Source organism: Arachis ipaensis, chromosome B10 (assembly GCF_059453495.1).
Source record: "Arachis ipaensis isolate K30076 ecotype BB chromosome B10, ASM5945349v1, whole genome shotgun sequence".
Lineage (NCBI taxonomy): Eukaryota > Viridiplantae > Streptophyta > Magnoliopsida > Fabales > Fabaceae > Arachis > Arachis ipaensis.
Window position 1 is genome coordinate 19,923,535 of NC_142435.1, and position 14,115 is coordinate 19,937,649.

Consider the following 14,115-nt stretch of genomic DNA (forward strand, 5'->3'; position numbering starts at 1 on the left):
ATTAATTAATGACAAAAATTGATATAAAAATTAATTTATCTAACAAAAAAAAATTAAAAACTAATTTAATGATTAAACTTATCAAAAGATTAAATTATCCGATTAATTTTTTTTTTAAAATTGATTTGGAATATTACTCTATGTAACTTTAAAGGATCTGTAAACCAACCAAAAAAGGCCTAGATCCCATATGGCATACAAGACAAGGTATATTCGACTTTGCAAGTGGCTTCATATTTATCCTTTATCCATTGTCATATATCAATTATCATACCAGTCCCTAGTATATTCATTATTCTTGAGAGATTCCACCTACCAGAACAAAGTAAACGAAGTATGTAAAGCTTCCTTTTATTTTCCCCAAACGAAAAGAGAACGGAATATGACTTCAGTTTAGACAGTAACGCTTCTGGTGCCGAGAGTTACGAGGTAATCACAAGAGAATAATTCATGTAATTATGCTTCAGATTTCCACGCTAGATGCTGCTCAATAAAACTTGTAACTAAAGATTTAAAAGTAACGATGTATACTTGGAAGAACCAACACAAGATTAGAACCCTAAAGTTCAACTCTGTTCTTCAAAATTTTACTTTATAAATTTGAATCAAGGTACCAACAATTAAAGTAACTAGTTTCATATTACAGCAAGATAACATAGCTACAGGTACATTGAAGCTAACAGAATAGGGATAGACTGAAGCATCTCAGCTGGCACAGGAATAATGGCCATGAAGAAAAAAACAATCTGAAGATTACAACTGTTCCAACTGTGTTTATTAATATAACAATATAAATCATTACATCTAATAGCTACAAAATATAAATAAATATCAACTACCTAAGAATAGGAGGGAAAATCCTGTACACATTGATTTCTATATGCTGCAAACATCTTGACATGGTTTTGTTGTGCTCCAATGTACCATCAAACCATTTTGGTTGGTTCTTTGGTTTGTTTGTTTTGGCACCACAAAGTCTTTGGAGCAAAAAAATAAAAGCTTGGACAATGTGGTAAACCCAAAATCAGAGAAAATATGAACGACTGTTGTTGGGAAATATAATTTCCACTTGCAATTGGACAGTATGTTCAAGTTCAAGACCCAGCAACATGTCACATAACAACAATGTAATGAACAGCAACAATACCATAAGTAACATCATTGCTTGATCAAACGAAGCTCCCAGTTGCCCTCGCCATCAATCAGTCGTAGTTCCAAGGAATGGAAGGGTATTAATGCAGGACGCTGGGGGCACGAGAAAATACAATTAGTTTGATCCGATTTTGAATGAATAATAACTTAATGTCCATGTCAAGTTCAGAGAAGGTAATAACTGGTCCAATTATGCTAGGGAGGCAATAACCAAAGTTACTTTATTTAACTTAACATTTATAATTTCATATATGCAACATCCATTTACAGTTACTACATCTAATATTACTCAATTATTCTAGCAGTAATTAAGAAATGCAAAATAAGGTAAACGGTAATTAAGGAATGCAAAATAAGGTAATTTTGGACTGCTTTAAGTTGATTTTTTATTGTCTCTCAAAGATTTTTGTAACTGGTCCATAGAGAACAAAAACAAAAGTAAATATCCCAGCATGGATCTGTAAATCAATTAAGGAATCCCGTAGCAAACAAGGCAAGTTTGAATGCTTGTAATTAATCATGACGAAGCATAATTTTAGAATTTTAGGTAGTCTTACTTGCGAAGAAGTAACAAATGTGATTCCCATCTCCTTTGCAAGCCCATATAAGTGTTCTTCAACATCAACACTAGTGGCACTGTCATGATTGTTTTTTTCCAGACAATATGAAACATGGTTAATGAACAGAAAATACAACAAAAAAAAAAATTTATTACTCGAGAGAAGGCAAAAGAAAGCCCAGGAAATCATACATACTTGGTGCACTCGTCAAGGATGCCGAATTTAGGCTTATGGAAGAACAACCGTGCCTTAAAGACAGAAGGTAAATGTCAGAGACCAAACAAGAAAAGAATACTATATGTAAATCATGATGTCATCCTCAAATTATGGATCAAGTTTTAAGACTTGCAAATGAAAATTATTAAAGCAATTTAACAAGCTCATACAGAACAGATATATATACATACCATGCCTAGCCTCTGTTGTTCTCCGAGAGAAAGAATATCTTCCCAGTTTAAAGTTGCATCCCAGCCACTCTTCTCCCTCTCTAGAAGATAATTCAACCGAACATTCTCTAGGATAACTTGTAAGTGTGAATCCAACACATGTCTGGCAAGTTGACTATTACCTGAATTTGCAAGATCACAATTATCAGAGCTAAATGGCAAAACAAAATGAGGGTAATATAATTCAACATTTCGAACCATTAGAAGAGATCAACCAGTTATTACTGGTTTGCAAAAGGAAACTGACCACAGTAATTCAGCAGAGCTAGTTTTAAAGAAAGGAGATCTTTATTTTAATGAAAAAGACATTTTTGTGTCTGTTAAAAAAAAGGGATATTTCCAACATGATCGACACCAAGATACCTTTTCCGTAGATCTTCAATGCTTTAATTTCTGCTTCCTCACGGGACAGGGGATATATAATTTGATCACGCAGGGTTCCCAGGCAAGTATAGGGACGCTGAGGAACATAGAAAATGCCACAACCTGCTCCAGCCTCTTGATCCTCACCTTCAGATGGTCTAGATAGTCTTCCACTTGCAATTGGCCAAAGTCCTCTAAGAACTCTGAAAATGGAACTTTTCCCACTACCATTTGGACCTTTAAAATTATGACATACATAAGATATAAATTCTAATGGCAAGTAAATTCCCTCATGTAAAATGGAAAATATAATAAAACAACAATTATACAAACCAGTAACGAGCAGACTTCCGCCAAGCGCAATGTCACATGTCAACTCTCTGGCCAACATCTTTTGAGTAGGGGTGACAATATCAACTTTTGAAAAGGAAATAACATCTTTAGAATGAGAATCTCTAACTGGAGACGTATCAGCATCAATCATATTCCCTGTATCATCAAATATAATATTAGCTCATGATGACTGTTGTGAAGAATTACTGCTACACAAGGAGCAAGAAACTATTTGGTATATGCAAAACTAATGATGATCAAATACCAGACTGTGCTGCCTCCAATAGTTCTTCAAGCTCAAAAATCCGATTAATACCACCAGAGAGCTCTACAAACTTTCTATTCAGTTCAAGGATGTCACCGAAAGCTAAAAAGCTTTGAGAAACAACAGATGCTAAGAACCTCAATGCATGTGCCAGCTCACCTGTTAAATATAATATTGTATATGTTAGCAGCCTAGCAGGGCACAAGGGGGGAATAAAAACTGTAAATGACAACAGTCCAAACGATCTTACCCTGAGTATTTATTGATGCACGGTCTCCCTTATGTTCCATGGCATACAACAAGCTCAGCAACCAAGTGACATTATGAGGGAGTTGCTTGGTGATAAAATCATCCAGTATACCAAACAACCACTTCTTTTTTAGAAGGTACTTGGAGTGGGTGAGAAGCTCTTTGAACCTTGATTCAACCATCTACACAATTTTAAAGGGAACAATTTAGGGAAAGACGAGGATCATAGTGTATGAAGTGCAAGAAAAAGAAAAATATACAAGATGAACTGCTCTCTTCAAACCCAAGACGACTGATCACACTCCCCATAATCCACCCTAACATAAAATAAAATTTTACAAGAACACAACAAATCCCTGCAAGATTAAGTTGTGCGTCTAGGGTGTTTCTTGCTCCAGAAGGTTGCAAATGAAGGTAGAAAAGATAAGGAGTGGAACAGAGGTTTTATTTTTTGGCCCTTAAATCTTAATAGAGTCATGCAACGACATGTCCAAAATTTGAGCAGTAGAATGTAAATGAGTTGATAACTTTCAACAATCCCATATTTTAGCTGTGCCAAGCTAATGATTTTCATTCTAAACTTTTAACCTTACTAAATAATAAAATAAGCACACAATAAAAAATACAAGAATATTATAGAGTTGGGATACTCACAGCCTTTTCTCGGGCACCACCTCCAAAGAAAGCAACAGATTCAGCATGAGTACATAGTCTTTCATGCATGAACCTAGCAAAAATACAAAATATAAGAACCCAGAATAATCTATAAGGTACTTTCACACCATGTGAGAAGCAATGGATACTAGCATGGGTTTACCTGAAGGTTCCTTCAAGTTGTTGTTCTTGGCTTATCAAATCACCAAAATCAGGAGTAACAGTTCTTAGAAATCCTAGACCAAGTAACATATAAGCATAGAGTATTGCAACTCCCCTCTGACCAGTTAACAGCTTCATTCTCCATGTGAACCTTAAGAAAACAAATGTACTTATTTAAGTCAAGAAGAAAACAACAGGAGCCAGATACCTTAATCCAAGCACAGGTGAATAAATGCTAATTTCAATAGCTCAATTTGTTGAGAAAGGATAACTTATATAAGTTAAACTCCCATCTTACATTACCAAATAACTTTTTATCGAAGAAACTTTTCACTATATTAAGGATTATGCCCATCTATTGATCATATAATATTATATAAAACATCACATTAAACATTCTGTGAATGAAATTACTTACCACAAGATATCCACAGATGGTTTTACCAATCCAGTGACCAGTCCAGACAAGTCTGTTGTTAACTTCTCCAAGTCATGAGTTATCCTCTGATCTGCGTCAATGTTTTTGCTTGCCATGTGGAAGACCTAAAATGAAGGATGCAACAAAACTTCAAAACCAAGTTCTAACATCTCCCTAAAGAACTTCAAATCCAAATAGATATTCTTATTTTTCATAATGACAAAAAGAATAAATCATATTTTTTGTCCTAAAAAATTCAATGCCATTCTCAAACAATTGCATAGTGGCCATTGGATGGCATTTCAAGACAGCATGCCCAATGGTTTTACAGTGTGATTAGTAGAAGTCATTCACTTAAGCATACTTGTATTACTATTTCCATTTTCTAATAGGGCTGCTTCAGGAAATTGAACGATGTCATAAATCTAAAAGCTGTGCATGGGACTTCCCATTTATATATTGCAATGTACAGTGGAAGAACAAAACATTTCTATATTTGACAAAAGCCAACAGTTAGGGACACGCTGGAGCACTACGTGTCAAGGAAAAACAAACTGAAAAGTGAATTGTATTTGAAGAAGAAAAAGGGATAAGTTTTTTTAAGAAACAAGTTCAGCATTAAATAATAAATAGTACAAACAGCGAGTTGGTGTATTTGGAATTGAGTTTTCCATAACAGAAACTTCTACAGTACTTAACTGTGATTCATTGAATTACAACTAATCATTTAAACATCACTGCAAGCATGTTTACAATCTCTAAAAATATGAGAAGAAAATGAACTAGCAAATAGTTCATATCCAATTACCTTGTAGAATGCATTGTTTCTCAAGTAGTTCTTGAGTAGATGCTGTGTCAAACGAATCCGCCACCCAAGAGCTAGCCTAGCTGTCAAGTGTCTGAAGAACAAAATATTGTTTACTAAATTTTGGTGTGTAAAAGACTTATGAAGTTTGATCATTTACTCTTTCACTAAATAAGAATCAACTTGCACAGAATAAATTAAATCCATATCTTATAACAAAGAAATATGTAAAATATACATTTTCATTTTAGTGGTATAAGTCAGAATAAACACAGATCCCAGATGCATTTGCATAATTACCTTATAGAAGGTGCAATGAAAGATGATGCAGCACTTTGTAGAACACTTAAACCAATCAACCGAATAAAGGCAGCTTTATCCTGCTCCAAAACAAACTTCACAGTGGTACCTGAGAACATAAAATTTCCATTAATATTTTGAAGCATGGCCTTCACGGGAAGATGAAAAGTTAAGATAAGGAAATACCATTCAACGATGCAATACGGTCCGAAACCCATGTTCTTGAAACAACAAGAAAAGCTACAGCAAGCAGTTGTGCACCTTGTTTATCAAACACGGTGGGTACCTGAAAGGAAGCAGTTGGCATAAAAAACATGTGCCCAAAATACATTGTTGTGGTATAACTATTATTTATGGTACATACATTGCACATCTTTAACAAAAATAACTAGCTTATAGCAGCTCATCAAGGAGAAAATGCACAAACAGCCACACACTTGCATTCATTTCATTCAAATAATGGCATGCATAGTTGTCGAACTGTGAATTGTTTGACCAATTTTTTAATTATGAACAGAACATATGCTTGGAGAAGAGGAAACGTCAAACATGTAGAGACAGAGGGAGAGGAATGTGAAAGGCTCCAACTTGATTCTTTTGCATTTTCCTAATTTTAATTAATATCTCACTAATTGTCTAATTTGAACCTTGGGCTTTTGGTTTGGTCCAGTTATGAAGGGTAAAAACCAAATAAACCGGAAAAAAAAAAGGAACACACCAAACACAAATGTTAGCAATGAGTTGTTGGTATAATTCAATTCGGATCTTGTGTCGGAATTCGACTAACTTTGGCATCACAGGCACGACTCAGTGACATTGCCAATTCACCCCTATTCTTGTTTCGTTCAATGGCTGAATTTGATTGAACTGTACGGTTTTAAAAACTATGATGGTCTGTATCATTTAAAGATAAGCTTGAATAAGAGAAATCTTAACAAAATGCACATATGGTAATGCTGAATTAGGTCTTACTGTAATTTATCAGGAGATGTAGTGCAACTTAGCCATTTGTTAAAGCTCTAAGATTTTAACATGACTGTTTAATAGATTATTTTTCAAGATAAAATTAAATCACTGTTTCCCTTTCCTAAATAAGCTGATTTTAACCCAAAACAAGTTGATCCAAATTTACCAGATTAATAAATAACAAACAGAAAAAGGCAATAAAATCTATTGAAGACCAAATGAAGTTATTCCTAGCCAACCAAAATGTAAAGGTGTGTTTAGTGTAACTTATTTCATTCGTGTCAAAACGACTCATAATCAAAATATTTCTGAGGGATTTTGAAAACATATTCCAGACAAAACAATTGACCACGAACATGCATAAAACCAAAATAAAAGTTAGCAACCCAACAACAGTACCCCGAAGAGTGACCAGCATACAAGAATTACAGGTTGCAGGGATGAACTTGAATAATTTAAGTTTACTAAAGAGATGTAGATACTAATCATCGAGCTTATAATTCCCACAAACAAATATCAAGACCTAGGATTTTAATAAATATTAACAAACAAGCATCTAGAATTAAGCAAATCATTGAAGAACTCTAAAGAGTACATCTTCAGAACTCACCAATACTTTGCACATTGCAGCTATCCTCAATGGTAATACCCTTGTATTACCACGAAGTTGGGGCACAGCAGAGGGCGAAACAGCATTATTTTTAGACGGAGATGATGCTATCACTTTTGCAATATATGACTGAGCCTTTGAATTTGAGAATGCATAATCCTACATTAGAAAATGGTGTGGAATTCTTCATAAGCATTAACCAGCGTAAAATAATGAACAAAGAAGACGCAGAATGAACCAGATCAGAAAAATACAAACCTTCTTGCTCATGGAAAATGCACGTTGAACTGCTTTTGCATCACTCCGTCGTTTTGTCTCAGATGCCTTCATTGTATTGACCCCCACTTCAGTCGAAGAGTCCTCCCTGGGGTTTATATCTAAATCTTATAAACAATAACATCAAAAGTAGAAAATTGATATAAACATCACCATAAAGTACCAACCTTTTGTAATGAACACTCCACCCTCCCTCACCATCCAATGACAAAACCACATCATGGAATGCAACTAAAGCTGGACGATGTGATATGGTAATGCATGATGTTCCCATTGCCCGTACTTTAGCACAAAACCGTTCTTCCATATCAGTAGTGACAGCACTAGTGCACTCATCAAGAATTGCAAATTTTGGCTTATGGTAGAAAAGTCTAGCCATGCCCAATCTCTGCTGTTCACCCAATGAAAGTTCGTCGCCCCAGTTTACCTCTTTTTCAGGTGGGTAACGGTCCAACAGGTATTCAAGGTCAACCTTTAATGCATATATATGCAATTCTCGTTAAAATTAATACAAACGAAAACTTATTTTTATAAACATTAATTAAAAATTTAAACAAAGAAAAAAAGAACATATATAAGGGAATGCTAAACCTTCAGCTCTATAGGGTAAAGGTTAGCAAACCCTCAGAGAGGATGCTAACCTTCACTCCTATAGGGTGAATGTTAGCAACCTTCATGGAGTGAAGGTTTGCATTCCCATATACATAGTATGTATATGGACATATTTGTGTGACACTGACAAAGATATGGATCAGATTTGAACTTTACATTTTTCAATAGCTCCACCATACCACTTTCTGTGAGTGGTTCAACCTCTTGATCTGCAGTGAGAGGATAAATTAATTGATCACGAAGTGTTCCCACAGCAGTGTACGGCCTTTGTGGCACATAGAATATCTCCTTGTTGAGATCAGCACCAATGCCTGGTTTTACAATATGTCCAGATATCAACGGCCAAAGACCGCCTAGAACACGGAAAAGCGAGCTCTTTCCACTGCCATTTGGACCTTCAGCCAAAGAAACATCAATAACATGTCAAAGGTTAAATCAACCCCAAGAAAAACCAAATAATAATAATAATAATCTTTTAAAAAAAAAGAATCATCAAAAAGAGAGTTCGGATAACTACCTGTAATCAAAAGATTAGATCCTGACTCAACCCTAAGGGTCAGATCATCCACCAAGACATTACCAGTGGGGGTGACAACCTGAATTCAGATGCATCATCACTATTAAAACATCATAACAAACACTATCTTAAATCAGGATTGAGAGAGAGTTGAGCAGACTTGCCTTGACACCAGAAAATTCAATATAGTTAGCTTCACTTAAGAAATTTTTGCTTCCTTTTCTTTGCAGTGAAGATTTCTCATCAACCATGCTTAGGTCCCTTGATACAGCCATCAACTCATAAATGCGATCAGCATACCCACTGCAAAACAATTAGGGAAGTCATGACAACTATGCAGGCAAAATGAATCTTATGGAGGAATTGTAAGTACATGCCTAGTGACCAAAGAAAGTCTTTAATATCAACTTCTAAATATGAATGAAATGAATTATCAAGTACCTGAGACGATTAAGCCGTCTTGCACTGATAGAAAGAGTTCCTAGAGACTGAAACAGAGAAATTATGACACTTGTATGATATCTTAGATTGCTTAACATCTCTGCACGCCCTAGAGTTGAACTGTCAGGCCTTAGATGACCAGAAAAGAAAGGTTCTATGATCAATATAACGGCAACAGTAGCACCAAGGTACTTCAACAAAAAGTCCTGAATCATGCCAAACCACCAATGGTCATGTAGCACAACATTCATGTGTCTAACCAAGTTCTTAAACTTCTGTTGAATATGAGATTCTTCCCTCTTCTCTCCCCCATAAAATGCTATACTTTCTGAGTGAGTCCTTAATCGTGAGTGAAGCTGTCGATATTCTCCCTCCAATTGCTGCTCTTTAGACATAAGTTTCCCAAATGAAGGGGAGAAGTTTCTGATTGCAGCACCAGCTCCAAGTACGTAGGCCTGAAGAGCCAGAACACTAATATTAAGAGGCAAGTGCTGGTTCTAATACAGCTCAAGAGGATGAGCAGTAGTCTGCTACTAATAAGGAATCTACAAAACAATACAGTTCAACGACGGAGTTACCAATATCCAGAAGACATATTTTGGGCTAGCATATGAACACAGTCTCCATGTGTATAGAAGTCCATCAGCAACTGCAGTTAGATCATCCTGTACAATTTCACTCAATTCTGAACAGAACCTTGGCACATCGCTGGCAATTCTTTGCTCTGGGTTATTTATCCGACCATCTACATGTGATATTTTGTAGTACACCATGTTCTGAAAGAAAAACAAATGATAAGAAAGCCAAATTATCGTACCACATTGTTTAGGCTTCATTCAGGCAACGGACACTACTCTTCTTAAACAACCAAAAAGATGAGCAAAGCCAATTCAACAATTTATACCTCAAAATAGTGGGAATGGATAAGCTTCGTCAATATTTTTCTGAAATGCAGGCTCAAAGTCCCTGTTATGTACTTTGATGTAGAATGCATGGTCGATAAGAGGAAGCACAAAAGAATATTTTCTGAAATAAGCTGAAAAAACAATGGCACTCGTCGAAGAAATGCAGCACGAAATAGGAAGCCTTGCACTTTTGCTAGCCTGTTGCTCAAAGCAGTTCGAAACACCTGAAAATATTTGAAACTTTAAGTACCACTTATTTAACCTCTTTATTGTTTCTTTCTTGGGGAGTCAATCCATCTCTATTTTAGTATTTTTCCTGCCAAGTCATTTACTTGCACAAGCATGTTATTCACATGTTCATCTTCTTAGCACTTGAATTCCTACAGGTAGGTAAGTGCAAATGGCTCCTTGTGCAATCCACGTAAAGTATTATGTTTAAATAGAGCGTAAAAAGAAATAAAGCTACACATACAGTCATATTTATAGTCAGAAGCAAGACCAAATAACCTTTCCAAAACTTCAAAACAAAAAAGAGTTGTTACTTTTTCCAAAGACGAGCATTCAGGTTTTCATTAAAGACCATATGGAGTATGGAAAAGGTGGAAAGAAAATAGGAGCTTTTTCATCCTACATGCATAAGAAAATATGCTGAAAGGGATAATGGTTATTTTTGGCAAGTAGGTATGTCCAATATATTTCAAAGTCACTATTCCTCCTTTGTTTTCACTTGATAAGGGCTATTTTCATATTTGAAGAAATATGAATCTCATTTCCAACTACCTTTTTTCAATACACTGGTTAAGTGGCCATCACTTTCCACTAACTCTACTCTTCTATGAGACACTCCATTCTAAAATACAAGAAAAAAAAAAAAAGACAAATAATAACACCACATATATCTTCAACTCTAACATTGCACCATGTTCCTCTTGATGATAAATACCAGCAGGAGATGGAAAGAATTATATCCACCCAGTTAAGGTGCTCAAAGTATATTCCAAATTTTTACCAAAAAATGAATGACATGGTTACTAATTTACCTGACTTTGATAAAGATTGATATTTAGCATTCAAGATATAACTCCAAGAAGTGGGGGTATTCACAAAGTCAGGAATTTTTCTCAACCCCTAAGGATTATTTGATGAAATTAAATAAGATGAATATCTAAATACAAATTAAACTATGGTTTCATTCTACACTAACATTGAAGGCAAACACCAAGCATAATCATCCACAATAAAATTGGCTTACCACTACGCCAACTAAAGCTAAAAGGTCCCTTGCACCTAATTTTCCCATCTCAGATAGAAGAATTGCAGCAAGGACTTGAAGAGACTTCAACCCCCCTTTCTTTTGTTTATTTTTTGATGCTGTAGAACCCTTCACAACCTCCTCTGTTGTGACTTGGTTATCATCATTGTGCCCGTTACAATGACCTAAATCACGTCTATTAAACCTTGACCTTGATTGCATATATGCAGCTGTTCCACCAGCAACAAAGATACCAGTTGCAAACAGTAACGTTTTCCTGACATTAACCACAAGGAGAGAATGAAAAATGGTATAACATACAATGAAATTATTTCAACAACCTAACGAGTTTATTAATACCAGTCCTTTAAGGTGTATGATGAGTAAAATATACTATTGCAAATAAAAAAAACAAGATAACAGATAACTATATAATGAAACATTTACTAGTGTCTAGTGTTGAGTACCACTGCTATTTACTACATAGGTCTCATGACTTTTACCATATTGTTTCACATTTTGAAAGATAACACATCCTATTTTCAGAACTTATTTAGCTACTGATAAGCAAATAACTCATGCAATTATATATTTGACATAGTTGGTCAAAAGAATAAGCAAACAGTCCGACATTCGATATTGAAATGAAATCGAATATCACCAAAGAAACTCCGTACCTCCTTGAAGCCAGAAAATTCTGGCCATGCTTAGTTAGTTGCAACAGTTGAAGTGAAGACATAGTGGAAGATTAACCTCTCCCTTATCAAAGAATAGAAGCGTTACGTTTGCTCCTCCTGCATCACGAGATTGAAAATCTAGCAGACATTAAATTCCACACCAAAAAACTGATACATCAGCAGCAGGAACTGCAGGAATTATAAATCTCCAGGAAAAGTCAGCAGGCTTTATATGCACCAAGCTCCTAAATTTCATTCTCAATTTTCAATTTGTTCATCATCTGAATTACAAACTTTCATAAACTAATAGAAATAATTTCTCTTTAACCATTCATCACAATAGAGATTAGACTGTTCAGCACAATATCTTCTAGAAACCGTACAATTCTAGTAGACAGTAGACATTAGTAGTAGCAGTAGCTTGTACGAAACGAAACGACACAATAATAAATAATTAATAAGAAACTAACCTTGTAAGGTAGAGAGAGTTAACCATACTACGCCACCTCAAAGTTTCTAGCTCAGAAGAAGTAACATGGACCAACAAAAACGCTGATTGGTGTTAGAACTAGTCCTCCTCGGCAACGATCAGAATCAGGACTCAGAAAATCGGTGTAATTCGAATAAAACAGACAAGAAAAAGAAGAAAAAGATAGGATAGGAAAACAGCTGAGGTTTTCAGAGTGAAGAAGGAAGAAGGAAACGGTGTCGTAAGGGGCTGGGATACCTAAGTGGGTATAGATGATTGTTGGAGAGAGAGAGAGAAAGAGAGAGGGTTCAACCTTGGGAGAAACAAAACCAAGAATAATAAGAATAAAATAAAGAAAGAAATGTGAAGGGATTGATTTGGGGGAAGAAAGAAGAATGGGTTGTTGTCGTGTGAGAAGTGAGATCAATGCGAGGACAAGAAAGAGGTAGCAGAGAGCAGTGGGTGTTCGTCAATCTTTAGGTCGGGTTCCTGGTAAGTGCTAATGCCTAATGGGTCGAATCCAACACCAACCAACCACTACTGGTTTTTCATTAATAATAATAATAATTTACCATTAACAGAGGATCATCAAAATTTATTATTTTAATTATTAATTAATTATTAATATTTAAAAATATAAATTAAAATAAATTATTAAATTAAAAAATTAAATTAATAATTAAAATAATGGTAAATTTTGACGGTAATATAACATTTCTCATAATGATAATAAAAATTTGTAGGAGCAAGTAAATGCTCAATTTGGATCTCTTTCTATCAACAGGAATGCTTTGAATTTGTTAACTAAATTTTAACCCAATCAAATTGTAAATCTAAGACTAATTTTATTTATTTAAAGTTTAAGAAACTAGTTTAATTCGAGTAAAAAATTTGAAGTATGAATTTGAATATTTATTTTTAAATAGGTAATAATAATATAACTTATATAAGCAACATTTTAAAAATCAAATCGGTCTTTAAACCAATGGAGTTAGAAGTTTTGTAATTTTTTAAAGAATTGATTTTTTGTGATTTATTATTTGAAATCATTGACAGTTAAAAAATTGCATTAAATCAACCGGTTAATATTTTTAAATTTTTTATTAATTTACTGTCAAGCAATTTTTAGCTTAAACCGAATTGATTTAATAACTTGCTCAGGCTAATCAGATCGAATCGACAAAAAAAACTAATGATATAATTTGCGGCAAAAAAAAAGTCCTAATATGAAAAGATTTTTGGAGTTATGCCTCAACATGGAATTGGAAGGTGTTATGGTCCGGTTGTAGTGGGATCAAGCTTTTTGGTCAACTGCAAGAAGGATAAATATAATTGTTTAAAAATTATATTCAAAATATATCGTTTATAGCGAGATGATGATTTAAAAAAATTTTAACATTCTAACAATGTTCCTGACTAAGAGCGAGATGGAATTTTTTAAAAAAAAAAATAAATGTAAATAATTAATTACGAGAAGCTTAAAAAAAATTTTAATACTGAAAAGTGAGTTATGCATCTGGAGCTGATCTCATCATCTGCTATACCCTCAAAGTTTGGATCAAATTCGCTACCCCTTGCATCCTTCCTTTTATAGTAAGCTTCTTGATCTATCAACTCATTTAAATTAAAAAAAATTAATGATTCCAATACCTACCCAAATCTTGTTGTTTCTCTCTTTAACCC

The 14,115-nt window shown here is 34.5% G+C and overlaps 1 protein-coding gene across 1 annotated transcript; it reads right to left on the bottom strand.

The window, feature by feature from the left end:
* Positions 1–574: 574 nt before the first annotated feature.
* On the bottom strand, positions 575–12,974 carry LOC107622538 (ABC transporter D family member 1). The gene is made up of 26 exons (XM_088506751.1): positions 12,434–12,974; positions 11,964–12,080; positions 11,287–11,563; positions 10,034–10,258; positions 9,708–9,905; positions 9,130–9,584; positions 8,853–8,991; positions 8,689–8,767; positions 8,328–8,566; positions 7,727–8,031; positions 7,542–7,647; positions 7,284–7,442; positions 5,894–5,993; positions 5,708–5,816; positions 5,411–5,501; positions 4,603–4,727; positions 4,186–4,335; positions 4,023–4,095; positions 3,370–3,550; positions 3,120–3,278; positions 2,855–3,010; positions 2,522–2,758; positions 2,120–2,280; positions 1,908–1,960; positions 1,710–1,788; positions 575–1,245 (listed from the first exon to the last, which is right to left on the bottom strand). Exons 2-26 carry the CDS (start codon positions 12,023–12,025, stop codon positions 1,159–1,161), a joined length of 4,005 nt encoding a protein of 1,334 aa, XP_088362877.1. The 5' UTR covers positions 12,026–12,080; positions 12,434–12,974; the 3' UTR covers positions 575–1,158.
* Between the last annotated feature and the right edge of the window lie 1,141 nt (positions 12,975–14,115).